The sequence below is a fragment of the Rhizoctonia solani genome, chromosome 16, assembly GCF_016906535.1.
Source record: "Rhizoctonia solani chromosome 16, complete sequence".
NCBI lineage: Eukaryota > Fungi > Basidiomycota > Agaricomycetes > Cantharellales > Ceratobasidiaceae > Rhizoctonia > Rhizoctonia solani.
The window spans coordinates 1,320,055-1,342,946 of record NC_057385.1 but is presented as its reverse complement, the minus strand read 5'-3'; the positions used below and the strand labels follow the sequence as shown (position 1 = coordinate 1,342,946).

At 47.7% G+C, this 22,892-nt stretch overlaps 8 protein-coding genes across 8 annotated transcripts; 5 read left to right on the top strand and 3 right to left on the bottom strand.

Moving 5' to 3' along the window:
- Positions 1-233: 233 nt before the first annotated feature.
- On the top strand, positions 234-4,999 carry RhiXN_01668 (endoribonuclease Dicer; the record flags this gene model as incomplete). The annotated part of the gene is made up of 9 exons (XM_043321487.1): positions 234-341; positions 402-506; positions 568-651; positions 700-837; positions 889-1,055; positions 1,106-3,822; positions 3,894-4,175; positions 4,227-4,689; positions 4,747-4,999. The coding sequence occupies 9 exons, from the start codon at positions 234-236 to the stop codon at positions 4,997-4,999; spliced, it is 4,317 nt and encodes a 1,438-aa protein (XP_043187310.1).
- Positions 5,000-5,187: 188 nt separating this feature from the next.
- Positions 5,188-6,230, bottom strand: RhiXN_01667 (rRNA-processing protein Fcf2; the record flags this gene model as incomplete). Its single annotated transcript, XM_043321486.1, has 5 exons — positions 5,188-5,304; positions 5,360-5,485; positions 5,548-5,724; positions 5,782-5,995; positions 6,049-6,230. The coding sequence occupies 5 exons, from the start codon at positions 6,228-6,230 to the stop codon at positions 5,188-5,190; spliced, it is 816 nt and encodes a 271-aa protein (XP_043187309.1).
- A 134-nt stretch (positions 6,231-6,364) lies between these two features.
- On the top strand, positions 6,365-7,553 carry RhiXN_01666 (F-actin-capping protein subunit alpha-2; the record flags this gene model as incomplete). The annotated part of the gene is made up of 7 exons (XM_043321485.1): positions 6,365-6,562; positions 6,621-6,713; positions 6,774-6,826; positions 6,882-7,016; positions 7,075-7,171; positions 7,226-7,435; positions 7,491-7,553. The coding sequence occupies 7 exons, from the start codon at positions 6,365-6,367 to the stop codon at positions 7,551-7,553; spliced, it is 849 nt and encodes a 282-aa protein (XP_043187308.1).
- Positions 7,554-7,933: 380 nt separating this feature from the next.
- RhiXN_01665 (uncharacterized protein) lies at positions 7,934-9,934 on the bottom strand (the record flags this gene model as incomplete). The annotated part of the gene is made up of 1 exon (XM_043321484.1): positions 7,934-9,934. One exon carries the CDS (start codon positions 9,932-9,934, stop codon positions 7,934-7,936), a length of 2,001 nt encoding a protein of 666 aa, XP_043187307.1.
- A 1,959-nt stretch (positions 9,935-11,893) lies between these two features.
- RhiXN_01664 (uncharacterized protein) lies at positions 11,894-14,084 on the top strand (the record flags this gene model as incomplete). The annotated part of the gene is made up of 12 exons (XM_043321483.1): positions 11,894-11,973; positions 12,032-12,097; positions 12,150-12,209; positions 12,259-12,569; positions 12,632-12,745; positions 12,805-12,918; positions 12,975-12,995; positions 13,044-13,291; positions 13,359-13,375; positions 13,432-13,579; positions 13,630-13,845; positions 13,941-14,084. 12 exons carry the CDS (start codon positions 11,894-11,896, stop codon positions 14,082-14,084), a joined length of 1,539 nt encoding a protein of 512 aa, XP_043187306.1.
- Positions 14,085-14,285: 201 nt separating this feature from the next.
- Positions 14,286-17,560, bottom strand: RhiXN_01663 (tyrosinase; the record flags this gene model as incomplete). Its single annotated transcript, XM_043321482.1, has 13 exons — positions 14,286-14,297; positions 14,353-14,586; positions 14,635-14,874; positions 14,926-15,082; positions 15,135-15,202; positions 15,254-15,279; positions 15,336-15,584; positions 16,236-16,473; positions 16,530-16,763; positions 16,823-16,958; positions 17,011-17,104; positions 17,248-17,402; positions 17,487-17,560. The coding sequence occupies 13 exons, from the start codon at positions 17,558-17,560 to the stop codon at positions 14,286-14,288; spliced, it is 1,917 nt and encodes a 638-aa protein (XP_043187305.1).
- A 59-nt stretch (positions 17,561-17,619) lies between these two features.
- Positions 17,620-18,990, top strand: RhiXN_01662 (uncharacterized protein; the record flags this gene model as incomplete). Its single annotated transcript, XM_043321481.1, has 4 exons — positions 17,620-17,664; positions 17,714-17,861; positions 17,908-17,983; positions 18,834-18,990. 4 exons carry the CDS (start codon positions 17,620-17,622, stop codon positions 18,988-18,990), a joined length of 426 nt encoding a protein of 141 aa, XP_043187304.1.
- Positions 18,991-19,561: 571 nt separating this feature from the next.
- Positions 19,562-21,998, top strand: RhiXN_01661 (endonuclease/exonuclease/phosphatase family protein; the record flags this gene model as incomplete). The annotated part of the gene is made up of 6 exons (XM_043321480.1): positions 19,562-20,240; positions 20,295-20,833; positions 20,891-21,027; positions 21,084-21,300; positions 21,351-21,775; positions 21,830-21,998. 6 exons carry the CDS (start codon positions 19,562-19,564, stop codon positions 21,996-21,998), a joined length of 2,166 nt encoding a protein of 721 aa, XP_043187303.1.
- Positions 21,999-22,892: the final 894 nt, after the last annotated feature.

Below are 22,892 nucleotides of genomic sequence, written 5' to 3'. Positions count from 1 at the left end.
GCTATCATCCAGCGTCAATCAGTCCCCCTCTGATGTTAAATTAACAATACGTGGGCCTTTTGCTCTGACTGGCAGTGTGCATAGTATCCTGTTCAATTGATATCGGCACAGTCGGATGCAACTTGGAGCAGGCCCTGTAGCTTCCGCCAGATCCGAATAATCAAAGACCAAGTGGCTCGCCTAGAAACCCTCCCACCTAGCCACCACACCTCTTGCCTGATTTGCTCCAAATAATGGCCGATTCTGCGATCACACAGGTGGCTGTTGCAGAGGCCACAGGAAGGTTAATACCCCGTTTATATCAGCAAGAGATCTTCCAACGAGCTGTCAACGAAAATGTGGTGTGTCCCTCTCCTATTATGGAATGAATCTGGCCCTTTCCTAAATTCATTGTTTTCAAGATTTGCGCGATGGACACCGGAAGTGGGAAAACCCAAATCGCAGTTATGCTGCTCAAACACATCATGTCACTACGGCCAGCAGACTCTAATCCAAAAAAGGCAAGTGTACCCAGCCACATGGTTAATAAATAATAAAATATGGTATTAATATTTGTACGAATGTCAGGTCGCAGTATTTCTCGTAGCTTCTGTCCCCTTGGCGGAGCAACAGGGAGACTTCCTAGAATCCCAGTTACCGCTACACGTGAATGTACGTCCAGTATTTCTTCTGCTTGCTGGCGCTTATGCAGACGGTCAGAAATTCTATGGGGCAATGGGGGTCGACTATTGGGATCGAGAACGCTGGGCCAAGGCCTTTGCGGAATCAGACGTTATGGTTATGACAGCTCAGGTATTTCACGACTTGCTAAACCATGCGCATTGGAGTATCGATAAGGTCAGACTATCTTAAATCTTCTTGGTATCTATACTAATCAGGATGGACTAGGTATTACTCTTGGTCTTTGATGAGGCTCACCACTGCAACAAGAATCATGTTTACGCACAAATCATGAGAACACACTACCACCATTGTCCGGTCAGCGAACGGCCGCGCATATTTGGAATGACTGCGAGTCCGATATTCAATATTCGCAACCCTGCACAATCGCTCGCGTGAGTCAGATAATTTGGTTGTATGTTCGCCTCACTGAAGATACACTTAGGCAACTCCAAGAAACTATGGATGCCAAAGTTCTGGCTGTGAAGGACAATGTTCTTGAATTGGCGTTGAATGCACCCAAGCCCCAAGAGTTTGTTATGGAGTGTCCTCCTCCTAGTTCGGACTACTCTGATTACCCAAGGCCTACCATGTGGTCCGTAGTATCCGAGTTTGAGAACCTGCTATTCCCCGATCCCGACGACCTTAAAGATCTAACTTCGCGATACAAACATGCACTCAATGAGCTGGGACCTCTAGCCGCCGATTATTTCGTGCTTCTTTTTATTCGGCGAGCCATCGAAAAGAGTACTGTCGGATCGTCCGAATTAGGCGCCTACTTCTCGAGAGCGAGTTCATTGGCCCCCGAGACTGGTGGGGATTCAAGCCCAGTGGCTGGCCAGACCTGGTCGGATTTGGACAACGCATACAACGAACATCTGGCTACGATCCAAGAGCGAGCAAGAGGACTTGACAAATCGCAGATGATGTCTTGGCTCACGCCCAAGTTGAAGATTCTAATCTCCATCCTCGAGGCCAATCGGGCTGATGATTTCAGTGCTTTAATCTTCGTCGAGCAACGCCAGGTTGCATCTGCACTCGCCTGGCTGTTGCCCCTTGTTCCAGAGTTGCGAGACTGGGTCAAAGCAGCTGCTCTTGTAGGTCACGGCGATGGAAGCAGGGCAGGTTTCGAGGGAAGTGGTATGGCTCATGCAGCACAACGGTCTACTGTTCGCAATTTCCGCTCGGGCAGCATCAATCTCGTTATTGCAACATCAGTTGCTGAGGAAGGTCTCGATTTCCAGGCCTGCAAACTCGTGGTACGTCTCGATGCTCCGCAGACCATGGTAGGATACCTTCAGAGCCGGGGACGGGCTCGCAAACACGATTCTGCTTATGTCGTGTTAACGGATCCAGAGGGCGCTAAACGATACCGTGGGTTTCGAGGGGCTGAACCTCATCTACGGCGCATATACCAGCGTATTAGTGAAGAAGAGGCGCAACAAGATGGTGAAATGGACGTTGAAGAAGAAGAGGACGTTGATAACGAACGCTATGTCGTCAAATCCACTGGCGCAGTTGTTACTCCTTCGACCGCCATCGGCCTCTTGCATTTGTGGTGCTCCCAGCTCGAGGTCGACCGATTTACCAAGCCTCCAGCACCAGAGTTTCATATTACTGGTAAATACATGTGCAAAATCTCCGCTCCTCCGTGCATTCTCAACCCTGCACTTTCTGGGCCCATACATGGTCCCCTTAAAAAAACACGAGATGGCGCTCGACGTGCAGCTGCCTTTCTTTTTGTCCAAAAACTACACAAGCTCGAGATATTCGACGATTATCTATTGCCTTTTAAGAAAAGGAGCTCAAAAGCCGATGACCTATCCCAACGCCTGGACGGCACTCTTCGAAGGGAGGGCGAACTTTTCGATACGATTACGCCCTGGGGCGATGTATGGCACTCTGGCTCTCCCGTTTGGATGAACCCAATATCGCTCGATGGATCCCCGACCCTTGTTGCTTTAGTTACGGGGAACAACCAGCCCGAGCGCGAGCTCACCATTCACAAGGGAGATTCTTTTGTCAAAATAAAGATACACCGTGGCTGCCTTCTCGAATTTGCTTCTGAGGAGGATAAACTGGCCCGGCTCGAAGCAATGCAACGCTACAGTAATTGCGCAATCTTCTGGGCTATTACTGCCCGAAAGCTTCCTCCCCGTTCCACTTGCTTGATTGCTCCGTTGATTGGTCCAGAAGGACTCCCTGACTATGATAGGATGTCAAATCTAGCCACCCACGCTGTGAAGCTTTCCAAGGAAGAGTGGCTGAACCCAGAGCTTGTAGGTAGTCTTGTCATGGAAGCCCACCGACTCGGCTCCACCCTCTACGAGTTTTTGGGAATCAAGACGGGTGTTGACCTGTCCTCTTGTCCAATCTCACTCGAAGATGGCACCAAGTGCCGAGAAAATGCTCATGAAACGTACCGATCCTACTGGGAGGCTGCTACGGGCACAGTTAAAAGGGGGCTTGCTTTAGATATACCCGAAGGCGATCATTGGCTTGAACTTGTCTCCATATCCAAGGCGCAATTACAATCTCATAATGGCTTATATGGCCTAGTCAAGATTACAGGTAGCGAACAACCGACCGCAAAGCCATCTCAGATCGTCACCCCATCTCATATGGCCCGAATATCTCCAATTCCAGCCGATATTGTAAGAATCGTAACTCACCTCCCCAACCTCTTGGGGCAAATGACGGTACTATTCCGGATCGACTCGGCCAAAGAAATCCTACGAACAAATGGCGTACCGTTAGAACTCTTACTCGAAGCTCTGACACTCCCTTCCGTTCAAGCCGGCTTCGACTACCAGCGCTTAGAAACCATCGGAGACTCCGTTCTCAAAGTATCTATGTGCACTCATCTTTTCATAAAGTACCAAGGTCATCACGAGGGACAATTATCCGCCATGAAGGATAGCGTAGTTTCAAACGCTAATCTCATGAGAGTAGGCAGGCAGTCTCCGTTATCTCGATTCCTCATTACTGGTTCGATGCCGACGCGTAGAACATGGAGCCCTCCAGCATCTTCAACCATCAGCGAAACACAGGACGATTCTGGTGAACAAGATGATTCCAACGAACAGAAGGACGATTCTAACGAACAGAAGGAAAACGACAGCAAAGGAGAGTTTGAGAAAACTTCTTTCCATACCAAGGCACGTAAATATTTAGCATGCTGCGGGGTGGGGGGCATCGTTAATATATCCTCCAGAGTCTTGCTGATTGCACAGAGTCAACACTCGGTGCAACCTACCTTAGCCGTGGTGTCGAAGCCGCCCTCGAGGTAGGGGAGGCGCTAGGGCTTCCTCTTGGCGGAACAACACCATGGCATTTGCGCCGAGAAGTAGACGTTTTTGCGAGAAAAAGCGAGATAACTATGCTCTTTGCTCCTGTAGAGGAGAAACTTGGATACAAGTTTAAGAACGCTTCCCTTGTTGCCGAAGCATTCACGCATACAGCCTACGATCTATCACAGGGGCCCTCATATAATCGTCTAGAGTTCCTTGGAGATTGTGAGTCTTCTGTGCTCTTAATTTAAGAGAAAAATCTCAGGTTTTTTGTAGCGCTTTTCGATCTTTATGTGGTCAAGTTCATGTACCTGAAATTCCCCAAGATGACACCAGGGCAAATGTCTTGGGCACGTAGCCGACTTGTAAACGCATCCACGTTCGGAAAGCTAGCTGTGGGACTCGAACTTCATAAACACATCCTCACTTCATCAGCAAACCTCCAGAAAGCAGTTGCTAGCTTTGCGCAGGAGGTTGAAGAAATATCATTAGAAGAAATTCTTCAGATTTGCTGGAAGATTGATGCGCCCAAGGCCATTAGTGACGTATTCGAGGCCATCTTTGGGGCGATTTATGTCGATTCGTCTTTTAATCTCGAACTCACATTTGAGCACATCCATCGAGTCATGGCCAACATTATGGAATATGTCACGCCAGTTATGCAGGGGGACCCAACTTCGGAGCTGGTTCGCTGGGTCGCGTCACAGGGCTGCGAAGCCCAAGGGAGCACGATATTCAGGTAAGAAAACATACCCACTCGCATATATCCAGCTCAAGTTTTGGTTTCTTATAATAGGTCAAGCTCAAGTTCAAACAGTAGAGCTTCGACCAATGATACAGTTGAAACAACCGTTCATGGTCGTACTATCTCACGGGTGACAGCCGCAACTTCCAAGCTTGCGAGGCCGATGGCAGCCGAGCAAGCACTGAATATTCTAACGGACGAAACTCATGACTATGCATTATCCAAGATTTGTTCATGCCCGCGTGCAAAGCTCAAACGGAAGGCTTCCGATCCTATCATTCTGGAGCGATGCTTTAGAGCATAGACCCGTGATATGGTCGCCTATCTTTATAGTGTTTTATCCTTTAGCTACAATCAATGTATTATCGGACCTTTACAGGATACCACACATGATCATAAATCGGAAACATTCTGTACCGCCGGCGAAAAGGATTGGTAGACTCCAGTGAATGCATCTTTTCTATTATACAATCATCCTAGCATAAGTTACAATTAACGGAGCGTGATTTTCACCATTTTGGCTTTCTTTTCGCGAATTTGCGAGCCAGCGTACCCCGGCCACGTTCGCCTCGTACTGACTGTAGGTCTCCAAACTTCTTTTTTGCATACCTATCAATTCAGGGGTTTAGCCAATAATTAAGAAGGCCAATGACTAAAAAAAAACTTGCCTCCTGGCCTCGGCATCCTCTACGAGCTCCTCTACAATTGTTCGCTTTCTTTCTGCACGTGTCAGGTTTTGAGAATGATCGGCGTCCCGGAACGGAGTTGCTGCGTCGACAACTTTTCCAATCTATTCCGCGTAGAAAATAAGTACAAATGCGCAAATCTGGTGTGCAGCAGATGCGAGCGTACCGCAAAGTATTTTGGCATTTCACGCTTACTTCCTTCGGCATCCTTCCTATAAAATCGTTTCGGGTCTAGCGCATTTCTCAGTCGTAGCGCTTCAAGCTCCCGAGCTAGACGAGGTCTATCTGCATCGCTTGGGGCTGGAAGATCAAACCACTGGGGACCCGTAGTTGAAAACTTTAGCTGAGGTTGGGTAGTGTAAATCAGTGAGAACAAGACGAAGGTTATATCACGACCGACCTCTTTACGTTCTCGTTTAGTTAACTTCTTCTCTGTGCCTTCTTCGTCAGATAAACCATCCCCTTTTTGCCTTTCCTTTCCTTTATACTGTGACTTTTGTTTCACTTGCGCTGCCGAGTCGTCCTCAAGTTCAAATGTTTTGGAGTCAGAAACGGCTTTGCAGTCAAAGTAGATGGCTTTTCCAGATAGTCCTGGGTCCAGTTTAGGAAGTGGGCTGGAATTCATCTTATGCGTAATTTTTCCAGCCAAGAGTGAAATGACACTTACGGAAGGTCATCGTCGCCTGTTAACGTCAAGACATCCTCTTCATTGGCCTCGTCTGTGGCAGTATTCACGGTGCATGCTTTAACGGCCTTTTCTAAGATCTCTTCAAGTATTTTCTTTTGGCTTTCCTCGGATAAAGAGGCTTCGGATGACGTTGAAGGAGTAGGCGATGCCGCACGGGACATGGTGGCAGAGAGTGTGGAGGAAATTATATTTCGAATTCCACACAAGCGCTTAGTCGATCACTTTGATTACGTATACCACCTCGCCCACTTCATCTCTGGACTGTCATAGACTTCTTGGTTGACTGTCTCTCCCTATGGACGCATCCCAACGACTCTCTTCGGCCGCTTCATTCATACTTCAATCTCCTCCTGGAGAGATTAACGATGTGATTAGTGATCTTAGGACGATTGTCAACGACGACGACGCGTTGCAAGAGGGAATTCAATCTTCATTGGAGAAATACAATCAGGAGCAATTTGTTTGTGTTAACGTCCCAGATCAAGAGCATCAGGTATAGAACTTAATCATTTGGTTGTATCACCCAATTCATTTTTAATATCCCACTGTAGGTCATCGTCAGCAATGCAGGACTAATACCCGAGTCGGGCCGTTTCTTGGACCCAAGATCAAAGACTAGTTTTGTATTCGACCATCTTACTCTGGTGAGCTATCTTAAACGCAAACTGAGTAAGTGTTACGTCTAAATTCCTATCAACCTACAGGCCGCGTCTGAGCCCGAGCCCGTCGAAATCGATGCTGAAAGCGAACCATTCCGGTCGGTCTCTGAATCATAGCTCCCAGTAACACATTAAAGCTTTTATCTTCTCAAGGTCTGCCTTGGAAGAAAACGCTCTTAAATATCTGGCAGATTACTTTCAGGAAGGCGTGGCAAGCGTGTTTGCTTCAAATACCAGTACCTATGTGATCCAAATTGTAGCCAACAAATACAACCCGCAGAACTTCTGGTAGGGGTGGTTTGTTTCAAGTGGTTTGATTTGGTTCTCACATCATCATTGTTAATAGGTCCGGACGTTGGCGTTCTGAATACACAATTGATCTCAACAAGGGTGAGGTGTTGGGGAAGGTTTTCGTCAATGTGCATTACTATGAACAAGGGAACGTAAGTGATAATTGTCGCCTTATAGGGCAATTCTGATCCCGGTATCTTGGTTAGGTGCAACTACAGACGGCTTACACTCCCACATTCTCCGTCCCAACCGACCTCACCCCTTCGGCTGCTCCGAAAATCCTCGCGATTATTAGCGAGAAAGAAGGCGAACATGAACGGGCACTGGGCGATGCGTATGCCGACTTGGGCGAGAAGAGTTTCAAGAGCCTGAGGAGAGCGTTGCCTTTAACAAGACAGAAACTCGACTGGGACAAGGTGAGATTATATAGCTATTTCACTGAGAGGCCCCTCGTATTAATTGTTCCCATAGGTGCTTGGGTACAAACTAGGAGCAGAGCTTACTGCGAGTCGTGGTGCATTTGGAGCTGCTTGAGATTAATCATATCACATGTATATATAGCGAAATCAGTTCTATAGGAACCAGTTATGATGCCTTTTATGCGCATCCATTTCGACATACCTTCTACGTTCTGCCTGTGCAAGGCTTTAGAGATACTCTACTGGATACTTTTAAACCCATGCGCTTGAAACAAGCGCACTAATCAATCGATCACGTGGTGATTGGATTTATCTTGTCTCCCTCGCTCTTGATTTCACGGTGATCTATGCATTAATGCATTTTGGACAATAATTATACGTAACTACAGAGCTGGTTGTACAAAGGACACAGGGAAGCGTGCAACGTGGTGGGAAAGCATACCGAGACAATATCGAAAACAAAGAAAGTCATGCAACGAACAAAGTAAACAAAAACTACTTGCGACTCCCCTTGGTGCTAAAGCCTCGTCGAAAGATATCAGCCAAACTTGTTTTTCTTCTCCCTTCCGGCGCTGCCGGAGCTCCGCTCTCCGACGGCATTGGCGGGAGTTTGGGTAGTGTTCCATTGTGGCCGACTCCTTTGACCTCGTATCCATGACCGGACTTGGGAAGTGGAGCGGGAGCGTGTCGGAGGGGCAAAGGAGTGAGGGAAGCGCGCCGGGAAAACATAGCCTTGAATGGGGATGCAGGTGTAACGCCCGGTGTACCAAGCCCAGATCCTATGGAACGATAGATGGTTTCTTTGGGAAGATTGGCGGACCAGGGGGTCTCTGGATCCAAGTTCAGATCACGCTTAGATGGATGAGGTTGGTAGGAAGAGGAAACGAAATCTGCGCGGGCTGCATCGGATAGAGAAGGTGGCAGGAGACAGTTGGCAGGAAGAGAGGCGCGGCGAGACGAAAGTGGAGCGGGTTGGTTATTCGGCATAGCCAAAGGACCGAGAGCGGCCAAGGCGTTGGTCACTGCGGTGAGGTTAAGCGGAGGTGGGCGCCGTCGTTCCTCGCTGTCTCTCTTGCTTGAACTCCCACGCCTTGATCGGCCTCTGCGACTCTTGGCCGTTGATGCGCTGCCGGCGTTCTGACGTATGTGCGAGTGAAGGGCAGCATCCCAGGCACCGACATCGAGCGCCGCAGCCCTGTACGTCGCAGGAGCGCCGACCACAGGAATGCGATACCGCGGAGGGCGGGTAGGGTCGAGATCGTATGTGGTAGGGTCGATTATCCCTGTTTCACTAGTCCCACTCTCACTTCCCCTGCGCAGCGCATCGAATGACTCCCAATCGCTGCGTCCACCGGATGATACACTCGCAACACTGCCACGGCGACCAAATAAACCGCGTTTCTTGGGTTTTTTCTCCTTGGGAGTTTGCCGTGCGGTCTCGGGTGTACGGGGGTTTTCGGCCTCGCCCATGAGCCACGCATATTCCTGCTCTTCCATCGCGTCAAACCAAATCCAACCGTCAGCGCCACGATGGCTGATACTGCCGCCATAGCCAATTTCGTCAGGGCGCGCGCCAAGTTGATCCGGCGATGATTGATGCGCATGCAACGCATTCATTTTACGTGGGTCTCCGAAAAACTCGTCCAATGCGGCATGAGTCGCATATGGAAGTGGTCTAAAGGTATCATGCGCAACCCCACGAGCTGGAGTCAGGGAACGTTGCGCTCTGAGACTGGCATTTGGCGTCTTGGAACCTTTGCTTGAAGAAGAAAGATCAAGAGGTTTGCGGGACTTGGACTTGCTCGCATTTGTGGACGCACTGGTCCCGGATCGAATCGAGGCGTTACCATCCTTGTCTCGTGACTTGGGGAGAAGTAAAACGTTCACGTGGCCGTTTTTACCGCTTGTCATGATGGGAGTTGGGCGAATTTTGGACCTGGCTTTGGGCTGGGTTATAGCTGTGGATGTAGCCGAAGAATTGCCCTTAAGTGTAGCCAGCGCACAGGACCGTTGAAAAAGGACGTGAATCGGCGAAGCGATCCCGAAAGAGGGAGAAGTAGAGGGAGAACGGCTGAAGGATGAAGAGAAGTTCACCGTCACAGGTGTCCCAGGTGAGGGTGCAAAGTCGGTTTCAAATGACAGAGCCGTACAGGGAATCGGACCTGATGAGGACCGGGGGCGAGACTTGCCGAGAACGGCGGGTGACAGCTGGACTCCTGTGTTTATTCCGTAAGCAGTCCCTCGATTATCGACCAAGGACAGAAACGGCGAGAGCGATGGTCGGGAGCTAACAGATGCTCGGCGGCGGGTGGATCTTGAGCAGCTGGGTGAGTTGGGTACGCAACGGTCGGACTGTTTGGAGATTGAGCTGGCTCGCGTACGTTGATCACGTCGTTTGCGAGGAGGCGAAGACAACGTGAACTTGATGTCCTTTAGATATATGGTACGCTCGTCAATGGGTACAATACTGGTAGATTTGTTGAGCGTAATGGGCATCAGATAGTCTTAAGAGCGCAAGGATTAGAAGGATGCGTCGAGCGAACCAAGGAAAGACCGAGTGTTCGTACGCAGTAGAGATGCGTATTGTAATGTGAGATGTGTGATAGATGCTATAAAAACTGATTGCATATTGTATCAGCGATATTTGTTTGGCAAATTGCATGCGTGAAACCTACAAGCAGCTTCCAGGCAAGCGTTACCACTGTATGCTAGAAACCAACAGCCAATTGAATAAAGAACTGATGTGTGTCAGGCTAAAGAAGCCTTATTGGGTAAATGCGAATAATTTGAATGTAGGGTGGCAAATGCGACAGACGAGAGCTAGATATAGAGCTAAAAGTGTGGCACAGTATAGGCTTGCTAGGCCATGGTCCTTCAAGCCAGCATCAGGCGGGCTAAGGAGTGTGGGGTCTATTCTCCAAGTCATGGTACTTGAATCCTTCAGCTGGATGATTGCCCGAAGTTTCATTAGGAAGTATCGAGGTCGAAATCTGAGTATAATGTTCACTATGTGTGTCATTGGTTGCGTTGGTTGCTTCCGTGGCACATCTTTTGAGTTGAGGATCATGTCCCTTTGTGGCCAGATGCGTGTCTTATTGGACCTTATTTGGGTGGTCACAAAGGTGTATTACCCAAAACAGGTCAATTAATTATGTAACCACCAGCCCACACATGCATACATATAAATTCCATTGTTGCTATCGAAGTAACACCCTTCACACTTGCCCCTTCGCTGTGTTACATGTCGCCTTTTATTTCCCTTTCAGCTCTCCCCGAATGACCCTGAAACCTATCAAATTCTCATTAACGTGAGTACGCTTATAATAATTATGCTACATCGTGATGTTCCGTACTATTCACACGACTCAGCATGCCTACTATTGAGCCCGATTGCAAGTTTAAGTACTTTGCGCTAGACTTACTGATTAGGTTTGACATAACACATGGTTAAGCGCGGTGCCGATCATCCACGCGCTTCTAGTCGCTCAGTTGCACTAGTATAGGATGCTCAGCACAGGACGGATCGGCGCTCTGTAACCACGTAGTTTAGGTGAAATCGCGGGTGTTGGATGTGCATATAAGCTATACACATCCATATCTTCTGGCACATTGTATTAAACCTAGTCATCATTTTACAACATCAACCACACGACTAATTATAAGTTGGTACAGTTCCGACTCGGATTTGGTTCTATTTTATGTTCTCACAATAAAATCCGATGTGCATGGATCATTTCTTTGTTGTATGTTACTCAGCTCTTCTTGCTCCTCGTTACAACAACAAAAGACCAAGTAGTGCATTGGCCCATTAACTCACATATCCTCATTTAGCTCAAGTATGTGCATGTAGTACACCGTTATACTATCTATGTACAATCAACCCGGGACCCTAGCAGAACATCGGTAATAGGCGCCTTACAGCCCTATCGAAAGACGAAAAGCACCTTTGATGATTAGTTTTTGCTGTTTTAGTACTATTCTATCGGCTACTTCATAATAAAATTCAACCAAAAACACCCGCTCTGGCGAGGCTGACTGAACTCGTTCCATGCCGTGAAGGCTCTAAAGGGGTTAGGGGCCCTGGCTTTAGAATGTGATTAGTGGATCTGGTATAGAATAAATTTGACGATTTTTGGAGCTCAGCACTGCCCATCAAATGTACCGGTTTGAGTGCCGGGCGCCAACATCCGACCGCGTCAATCAAGTGGCCCCGGACATCAATCCTCCGTAAAAGTCTGAAAGAAGAACGACTTTGTTTGTTCAGGACCCTCCCATAATATATGTACGCGTATGATCGTGAACTCTCCGACCGCACACACGCATTTCTATATCTCGACGTAGCTTTGCAGTGCGTTATACGTCTTCGAATTCATACTAAACGTGAGTGACCCCAGGCCAAATGTGCACATGTGACCACCGCAGCTAATCCATACATGAATGGACTTGTAGCACAAGATGACCTCTGGAGTTCAATTGCCACCCACCATAAAAGAAATAATTCCTTCTGGTTCTCGAAGATATGAAGATAGGCACGCGTTAGTGAATTTCTTCCGGTTTCAAAGCGCGATTAATCTAACTCATATATTATCGCAGAGGGCAAGCCAAGAGGAGAATAATACCAATAGGCCCCCTTGATGTTAAAGAAGGAGATAATATCGCGTAGATGGCAATTCCTTTTGGTATCAATAGGCACAAACTGACACTGTTCAAGGGCACAGCCTCTTGGCCCAGTTCCATATGGATGGGTGGAGCTCACGCATGTGATTGAAGGGTGAGTGCGTCCAATCACCCATCAAATGCATAATCTCACAGTTCAGCAGAAAGCCGTTCTTCTACAACCCTCGAACAAGAGTTATTACAGATGCCTACATACGGATGCCCGACATACTCTCCCGAGTAGAAACTTATTATGGCCAAATAAATCGAGTTATTGAGTCTCTTGACCTTGACAGTATTGAGCTTGAGCTCAGTACAATGGATATATACATCGATCCGATATGTGATCCTGAGACAGGACACAAGGTTGGCACGTATTATCTTGTCGATCACTATCGGCAGAGTATTGCATTTTTACGCCAAGTGAACACTGGGGATGTTGGCCTTCCTGATGTTCGGAGCAATATCCATTTAGGTATGACTTTATTTCAATCCAATAGTGTACTTGTGATAGACTCAAGGGCCTTCGCCATGTAGAAAGAGTGCTTAAAAGTGAATATTGGACTCATTGCGAGTACATGCCCAGGCCCGATGTAGACCATACTTCGAGCGCAAGAAAGCTACAAGGTCAATTGGCGTCATTGATGATAGGTATGCAAGCAGCATTTTATAACCACACGTCCATCGGTTAAAACATGTACACGCGGCAGATCATATTTCTTCCGAGGGATCAACATCTCCCTTCACTCCCGAAGAGTGTGAACATTACCTTAAGGGAGTAAACCCAGAAAACAATGAGCCACAGTTCCTGAACTGGTCGGTTGGTGAGCAACGCGCTTGTTCTCCTTCCTGCTTCGTTTCTAATTAGAATGATTTATAGCGCGAGTCAATTCACTACTAAGTCAGTGTCGTTTTTTTAACACTCGCATAAATACTAACGTACCTTTAGTTCAAAGTCAAATAATTAATCTCCACGGGGAGCGATGCGCCCGGGCTGATCGAATGATGGTTGTTACGGGTCAACGCCCACCTACCCGAACCGCTCGTTACCTGCAACTTTCGAAGCTCATGTTTGACTGCCCGGTTACTCATCTAAACCGGCTGGAACAGGCGTGGACGGACCGAATTATTTATAGCCATCATTGGAAAAAGCTTTTAGGTGAACTTAATGAAGAGTGGGTTGCCGCTGCCGGAACTGTGAGTTGAGATTCCGCTAGTTATGGTGATAGTCGGACTTATGTTTCGTGCTCGCAATGTCTTAAAGGCTGGTTTGGTTTGGATGTAAGCATCAGTATATCTACAGGCTTGACCTGGATGCTCATTGACCGCTCTAATAGTGCCAATATGATATTGTTCACCTCCTCGTCATCCGTTCTCGTCCTACTGTTGCTAGGTGTATCAACTGTTTCTACGGTTTATGGAGTGGCCAAATCGCTACTTCTCATTAGAAAGCACCGTTCAATCGGACAGTATGCGGTACATGCTGTAAGTACCCGTTTCAGTCAGCATATACCTGGTCCTTATCGTAGTGCTAGTCTCAGTACCTCCAGGCAAACGAGAAATATGGTACGGGTCTGCAAGACTTATCTATCGAGTATAGCTGTCCCTGGGTGTGTGCACTCTGGGCAGGGGCACTGACATCGGTCGGCGTACTCTGTACGATACTCGGTCAAATACTAGGCTCTGTTTTGGGGCTGGTTCAGTCTGTCGGATTCGTACCATCCTATTTTTTGAGTACTGGTATGCTCATGGTAGGTGCCTGGGCGTACGGTGGAGGGGCAACTATCGGTGCACAGAAGATAGTGTCTCCTACAAAACAAAGTACTCATGTTCCATATATCATCAGGACCAAGTAGCGGGGAGTCCTCATATCATCGGGCTTAGTCTTTTTCAAAGGGACCCCCGCCACGTCCCAGCATATTGGGCTGGTGCCATGCATTCCGGACCGGAACGACACAAATATCGCATCCAAGGATGGGTACAATTGTAATTAGTTACTAAATGAATTATGAATCTCCAACTCAAGGAAGTTGGTTTCAAGTGCGACTTGAAAAGCCATGAGCGAAGAATTGTGGAATAACTCGAATCCGCATTATGTACATTAAGGGTACTATCTGCCAATCCAATGTCCGGCACACAACCTGAAATAAACCATAAAGTCCATTTGAAAACAAAGCTTAACAAGTCCACTCTACTTGTCGTACTAGGGGTCATAGAGTCAATATATGGTAGTCAATAGTTAAAATGGTTAGACTTACCTTGTAGCACAAGACAGGGCCCTGAGTATTCATAAGTTCGCCGACTGTGACATTGCGAAATCCCAGGTTCTCCATCCCAATGAAGATTATGTTGTCAAGAGAAGCAGCAGGGCGGGTTGGATCAGTTAGATTCTGTCCTTGGACTTTACTTCCTGAATAGTCCTTCAAGCGGTTTTGGTCGCGATCTTGCCAGAGAGCCCATAAACGGTCGATGTTGTTGTGATGGAGAAAGAACTAAGACCAGTTTAGCCATGTCGACACAACGTTTGTGTTTCAACTCACCAACACATCATCCGGAGAGAAACTAGCAGCCATGTCGTTGTTGATCTCGTTGTGCACGGAATCGTGGGGACCTTCCTCCAATGCGGGCCAGAAGTCGGCGAACTTGGTTTTCTTATTAATGTTATCGATCTGAGTCTGCGAATGGCGGGTTGAAGGGCTAGTGGGTTTGTCCCACCAAGTTCTTCGCCTAGGCCGCATATCAAAATTGCGCTGCAAGCAGCGCTTTTGCGGCCAGGATAGCTAAGGCGTTCGTAAGCAAACTGCGAATAGATTAGATTGATAACCACGCACCGTAAAGTTGGACCGGAGACCGTAAGGACCATCGTTGACACAATTAAGTGTGGTATTATTTGTCTTTGTCTGCTTGCCAGTGCCTCCGAATCCTTTGACGGGGTCGAACATTTCCGAAGACTCCATGTTGTTCACATCCTTGGTCCAATCCCAGTAACTTGAAAGTGCGTTAGACTCCCGTAGATTAACAAGATGCACTGGTGACTTACATATCGGGTCCATCGTACCCGCACTGCTTCATAAGCTGGCCGCGAGCACGGGAGAAATAGCGATGCCACTACAATGGGTGTTGGTGAAATTTACTTGATTGAACATAGCGAGTGCATACCGGTAAGAAAGCAGCAACGTAATGAACTACGATAACACCAGTTTCAGCTTGCATCAAATCAACAAATAACAAAGTAACGCACTGTCTCCAAACAAATCCACATGCCTCTTTGAAAAGAGATCATACTGAGAGAGTCCCTCGACTCCGCTAGGTTTAGTCTGAAGACATTTAACTGCATTGTGGTAGCTGTTGCGCTGGTCCTGAGTCAGACTACGCCATTCAACACGTATTTCGGGGTTGGTGCATTCTTCGCTCTTAGAAGGGACGGCCAACACGGCAGCCGCCAGAGGGATTAGCACAGCAAAGAACTTCATCAGGGAAGTAGGTGGATCTAAAGAATGTAGGTCAAAGAGTGTGTGGTACGCCGCAAAATCCAAGGATAAAGTCGCCCGATAGTGTGAGGGGAAAAGAAAGAAAGAAAACTGTGTTCTTTTCCCGTTTCCACCTGCTTTTATACCACACAATCAAATACGAAAACGATCCATGTTCATGTCAATCCGCCCTGATTTGTCTGGTCACCCGTTTCCGAGAATCCTAGCTTCGAAACCCGGTCCTTGTCACAGAGTATGGCATCTTTTTACCGGCGCCCCACACAATTGCGAATGGACCGTAGATTCGAAGCACTATAATTGACAATACCTACTTTTCCGCACTTTGACACCCTGAGATACTGAAGTCAGGCTGATCGACTAGGGCATCATCCCATGATCAACATTCATGCCCACGAAGTGTCTGTTTATAATTATTATATCCACCGAACGTACTCGGTTTGCCACAGGCTAGACGACATACAAACTGAACAGCTAAAGTCCAACTTAGTAAAACTCCAAAAATAGGCTCAAGTAACCCAAAAAAAACCCCCCGAAAAAGCTGAAAATAGCTTTCCCAATAAGAAGCATGGTACATGTATGCAAGTCCTCCCCTACTTATCGTACTAAATTCGTTGTTATTCACTGAAGTCGGACAGGCAGTAATACTTCACTCACAACATAACACAACTTGTCCGACATGGTGTCCATCACTTCAGCAACGGTGATGTCCGGCAGTCCGCGAATTCCTTGCGTTGGCAACTTATCAGTTAGCTTGGCCAACGGATAGCGCCCGCCATTGATTGGATCTTGACCCTGTACGGTATTGCCGCGATAGTCCTGCAGACGAGCAGCGTTACGACCTTGCCATTTAGCCCACAGGCGGTCGATGTTTTGATGATGTAAGAAGAACTTTCCAAATAAATAACGATCAATGACCTGTGGGGCTCGGCTGGATTGAAACTTACAAGGGCATCGTTGGGAGAGAACGCGGCCGCCATGTCGCCCGCAATAACGTTGTGAATAACATCGTGGACCCCTTCTTCCATCTCATTAGAAAAGTTGATGTGGTCTGTCAGCCTCATAAGTGTGTCGACAGCGTTCTGTGAGTAGAGTGAGCCTTGCATATTCCCGATCCTCGAATCTCGTATATTCCCGTTATTGAAACGGCGAGCTAAGCAGTGCCGGTTAGGATAGGTAAGCTGGAAATAAGTCGCGTTCAGCTTGGGGGATCGAACTGATAATTGGAGACATTACACACTTGAAACCCAGGGGATGCGTATGGCCCGTTTTCAACACAACGGGTACGAGCGTTACCATTACCCCCAAATCCGCTAACGGGATCCCAGATGTCGGAGGTGGCTAATTTGCCAGAGTCGATAGTCCAGTCCCAGTAACTAATTGAATACTCATCAAAATTAAATGCTAGCAGAATGAGTGGTGACTTACGGGACGGGTCCAGTGTATCCACAATCGGTCAGATCCAGGCGACGAAGATGCAAGAACCAACGATGCCAAGGAAGAAAGTTGGCCACATAGTGGACTTGACAGAGGCAAAATAGTCAATATATATGCTCGTATGTACCGCTTTAAAGAATAACTTGCCGTTGCTGAAAACATTATTGTGGACGCTGGGATAGGTATCAAATACGTTCCTCCCGTTCACGTCCCTTTTTGTCCGGAGACATTTGACAGCGTTGTGGAACGAGTCGCGCTGTGCTTGCGGGAGCGAACGCCATTCGACATATGTGACTGGGTTGGCACAAATTGCACGCTTTTCGGAAGGGGCAGCAGTAGTCGCTGCAGCGAATGCGACGAGGGCAGCAGCGAGAGATTTAACACTGAAGTACATAGCGAAAAGAAGGGAAGGTTCACAAGCTCAAGGAAAGTGGTTAAGAGAGTGTGGTACGTAGACAAACGCCTACGGGGTAGCGGTGCAAGGGAAGGTGGCGATCTCGTACAGAGAATCAAAAGTTGAGAGGCGATGGGAGCTCTGCATATGGGCCATCGACTCTTATAGGTTTCGAGGTTCAGGGGGGAGGAACAAGCCTCTTTGACATGGACAACCTCCAGCTCAGGTCGCGAATTGATTCGGCCAAAACTGTGCGCCCCCGATCGGACGCCAAGCCTACGTATATTATTATCCTTTTAGCCCTGGTGCCCGAATTTCATTGAAATGACTGTGCCTGGTCCGCTACTCTGTCGCAGCCGCCGTTCTCCATTTCCTTCTTTGTCCGAGTCCGTGTCCGAGTCCGGAAAACTCATCGGTCCGGAGATCAGCATCACAACCATCAAGTTTGGTAGATTTCCGAACGGGTTACGGACTCACATGATCACCTCCAATAGAGTTCCCCACAGAGCCCGAAGTTGAGAACCACGCAAAGGTGTTTAACGACCTGAAAAAGATATTCAGGACGCTGAGGTACTTAGATATAGCTTCCCTCTGTCCATGGTTAACGCATTCATTACTATGGAGTGGGTGTACTGTATATAATATAATGAACAAAGTGGGCGAATGACCGGAGGATTGGCAAAGATGTTTTGAATTGTGGTGCATTTTTGGGGAAAACCCAGCCCAGGACCAAACAGTAAGGTTTGGCATTGGACACCAATGTCGTTATCGGAGGGTGCGTATACCGCCCTCGGCATGTAAGACCATAAGGTGGTAATACACATACACGTAAACCAGCCAAATCTATGAGGCGGTTACAAAGCTTAGGCTACTTTATACTTTTGAGAACCATTAGACAATTGAATTATTGAATACACAATCCACGGCGCTATGATTCAGTAAGTTATCCCTAGGTGCTTAAGAAAGAGCTAAGAAGCTTACGAGAAACGAAGTACAGACTGAACAAGCGCAAAGTTATCGAGAGTGCTCGTAATGATGTCTCAGTATTTTCTTTGAACACCTCCTGTTTCTATAGAGGAATCCTATCTCGAATCGGTGATATTTGCGTAAACAGATATAATACAGCTATTTAGAGGCAGAATTTTTGACTATCAACGCACAGAGGTGTCATAACCCACAGTAACAACTATATATAGCTAGGGCTCAAGAGTGTTGCCAAAAATTCATTGCAGAGAAATTTGCCTGGCACCACATGACCTGTCTGGGCCTTGTAACTTACATCATCTGGTCTTGGATTGAGTTTCCACCCACGACTGGGAATTTTGAATACCGGAATAGAATGCTCAATTGTCTCCCCCAGAGAGTGAGGAATAGACGATTGAGATGAAGGTTTTGCGATCTACACCGAGATTCTTCTTAGCCAAGAGGTTGTTGGATTCATCCATCTTCGCGCCTGGGAAGCCAAGATCGAACGACTGAATCAAACTGGCGAGACCGTCGAATCAACAAACGAGGTCCAATATTCTTTTGAAGAAGAGCGGCGCTCCGCGATGAATATGGGTGCTCGAGGACCTTAACCTTGAATAGGTATGCCCTGTGTTTTCATTAAAAGGTCTCGAATACGTATGGTAAACCAGGACGCTCCAGGCCCATCACTTCTCAACTATGGAAAATGTACCACCCCAGGTACAAGAAGATGGGTATGACCAATGTGCACATGGGTAGAAAATTTGGGCTTACAAACGTGCGTCGCAAGGAATTCCTCTGGTAAGCGACCACATGAGCCTGTCAAAAGACAGCTTACCTCTGCTAACTTTTCTTAGACTGTGAATAGGGACTGTGTGTATGGCAAAGCAAAATTTACCACATATCCCTTGTAATGTGTTTCGAACCACCAAGCTAATACGTCTTTTATACGAGATAAGGTAATTAAGAAGGACTGCAGAGATACCAGATAAACCGGCTCTCCACAAACGCGCGGTAATTTGCCTATCAAGGAGGCTTCTTATACACACGTGATCGACTTGGCTGGAATCGAGCGCGTGGTGCGGGGAAGAAGGCGCCGCGACCGTGAAGATGCATCAATTAGTCGGGGACGCATATAAGGAAGTGGATCGGAGGCTGGGAGATCATATCCGGATAGCGCAGATGGTGCTCGGTCGCTTACTATCAATCTCTGGAGGTATTGCCGCTGTTGCTGCCCAGGGCGTCTCTATCGCCTCGATCAACGGGAACGGGTATGGCTCACCGTATGCTGGTCAAACTGTTGCGGTACAAGGGCTTGTGACCGCAAAGGGACCTTCTGGTTTTTGGCTGGCCGATGTCGGCAATACTACAAGTGTTGGGTCCAGTGGAATTTATGTCTTTTCCACATCGACTACGGTGCGTGGCCAAGTTACGGTGGGGGATATCGTATCTTTGGGTAGCGCTCGTGTTGCACTTTATCGGGCTGCAGCCGATACCGATAATATTTTCCTTACCGAGCTCACGTCCCCGACCAACATCACAGTACTCTCTTCGAATAACACCGTCACTCCAATCGTGATTGGCAAAGACCGGCCCGGCCCACCTACCGAGCAGTACACCTCTCTTGACGGCGGGAACGTATTCGGTTTCCCTAATAACCAGTCACAGCTTTCGACCTCCAATATCACTCTCCAGCCCGCTGTCTATGGACTTGATTATTGGCAGAGCCTGGTAGGAACTCTTGTTACTGTTCGATCGCCAGTCGCCCTTGGATTTCCAAACACATATGGTGATTTTTGGACCCATGGTGACTGGAAAGTAACCGGGAAAAACAAGCGAGGTGGTTTGACCATTACCTCAGGTGAGCAGATTATTCAGTTATCATATTTATTCATTTATTCATGTTTCTTTTTAGATGCCACCGGTGCCACCGATGCAAACCCTGAGGCGATCGCAGTCGGCTCCCCACTTGATGGTACTCGAAATCCTCCTGCAGCCGCCAACTCTACTGGCCTCCGGCTCGGCAGCACTCTAACTGATATCACCGGTATACTCACCTATGCCTTTGACACCTATCGCGTGCTTCCCCTCACTGCACCTCGGGTCATTTCTGCTCCAGAATACAACCCAGTGCCGACTGAGTTCTCCTCCAACTCCACTGCTGATTCAGAGAATTGCTCCACTCTCACACTCGGCGACTACAATGTTGAAAACTTGGACCCCAAGGATGCTCATCTCCCCGTCATCGCATCGCATATTGTGCAATACCTAAAGACGCCAGACGTGATGTGGCTCCAAGAGATCCAAGATGAGAATGGTGCGACCAATGATGGGACGACGAGCGCTAAAGGTACACTTGATGCACTCGTGGCAGCCATCCACAATGCAAGCATTGCGAATGGCGGAGCCGGTGTTAACTACTCTTGGGCACAAGTGGATCCTATTGATGGTACTGTGAGTTTGATTTGTGGCTCCCAATGAAAATATTCTAATGGTATTGAACCTGTCCAGAATGGTGGCGAACCAGGAGGGAACATCCGTCCGGCCTTCATATACAAGCCCGAAGTTCTCGAGATTATCAATTTCCGTCAGGGGACTGCAAACGACAGTGCGGTTGTTACTGGGACTGGTTCAAACACTACCATCAAGTATGCTCACATAGCTTTCAAGACGATATCAAGTATATTTATTCACATTCTTCTAGTTTCAACCCAGTCCTTGTCTCTCCCGAGAACTCTGCTTTTGTTAGCTCTCGCAAACCTCTTGTCGCCCACTTCCGAGTTCGTGCTACAAACGCCACACTTTGGTCTATCAATGTGCACCAAGCCTCCAAAGGCGGCTCTTCTCCTATCGAGGGCGACTGGCGCACTCCCGCCAATGGTGCGATCGAGGCCCGTGTTGCGCAGGCTAAAGTTACCTCAGTAAGTTCATATTAAATTTATTTATTGCCACTTACCCACCTTCTTGATAGGCATTTATCAAAACCATCCTTGATGCCGACCCAGCTGCCAATATCATGATTGCGGGCGACTTCAACGAGTTCCTGTCTACCCCGGTTGCCTTCGACCCATACTATTCCGTTGGCATGCGCGACCTCGACGTTGTAGTTAACCGCGATCCAGTAGAGCGCTATACCTATATTTTCGACATGAACACTCAACAACTTGATCATGCTCTTGTCTCACCCGCCATCTGGAACTCCACCAAGATCAAAGTTGAGTGGGATCACGTCCATGTGAACACCTGGAGGGAGACCACTGCACTCCGTGCGAGCGACCACGATCCGAGTGTTGGCAAGGTTCGCTTATGTGGTGCCGCACCACAAGCATGCGACTTGAAGATAGGCAATTGGTGTGCGGCCCCGTTGCGACCCTTCAACAACCAGGCTACTTGCTTGTAAGTCGCATTTTAGTTTTAGATTCTGGTTACCAATGCGAATTGTATCGACAGAACTTCGGCGGCAATCTGCAAGAAACAAGGCGACGAGTGCTACAGAAAGGTCCCATTATTGCAGGTGCCTAAATGCGTTGCATATACAGCAACCTGCACGAAAAATGCGGTTTATTGTGCTACGAGCTGCTCTGGTACCAAATGCTCGCGAACCACATTCCCCAAGTAGACCGTTCTATTGAATGGTTTAATTTATCATACTTTGTTGGGTTAACAAGATTCTTGACGCTGAATGCCATCGAATATAATTGTGTAAACTTATTTTAGAGCTGGCTTGAAAGGGAATTGCCCGTCAATATATTCTTATAAGTTCCAGCTTCCAGTCAATAGAAGGAGCATGCGCTATGTACGCACAGTCAAAAGGCTCTTCCGCCATGTCAAGTTTTACTTGACAAAATTGTATGATGGGATAACCTGGTGGTCGTTGGCCATTTGCTTTGAGCCCGAGGTGTAACTTATGGTTCATATTTATCAGCATTTAGTACATGATGTTCGCTTTATGGGAGCCTACCGAAGCCAGGTAAACAGGCTGTATGCACATCAAGTCATCCTTGGGTTTCCATATGCTTCTATTGAGCTAAGTTGATTATCTCATTCAAAGGGCCGAACGCCTAAGCGGTGCTGCGGACAAGACTTATAGCTAACTTCTACTGCCGTGAACTGGTGATATAAATCAATGGCCCCATACCGCCCTTGTCCACCTGACGGCGGTCGTAGACTCATAAATGATGCAATAACGGCAATGCTGCCGGCACATCAGATGCAATGTCCTACTAGCGCAACTCGGACCTCGCATATTTACGAAAATACTTGCTGAACTGTACTTGATATAGGGATGTTGTATAGAAGGCAATTGGGATGTACGGCAGCCCGATACCAAAGCCGAGCTCTTCCTTAGTATTGTCGCCTGGAATTACGTGCTTAGGAGGTCGTTTTGCACCGCCGAAAGATACATGTTTGCTAACCCGAGGGCACATAAAATGCGTCGGTTTGACAGGGGAAGACTTACAATTCACCACACACACACTATTCACTCTCAACCAATAATTTGTTAATTTCCCAA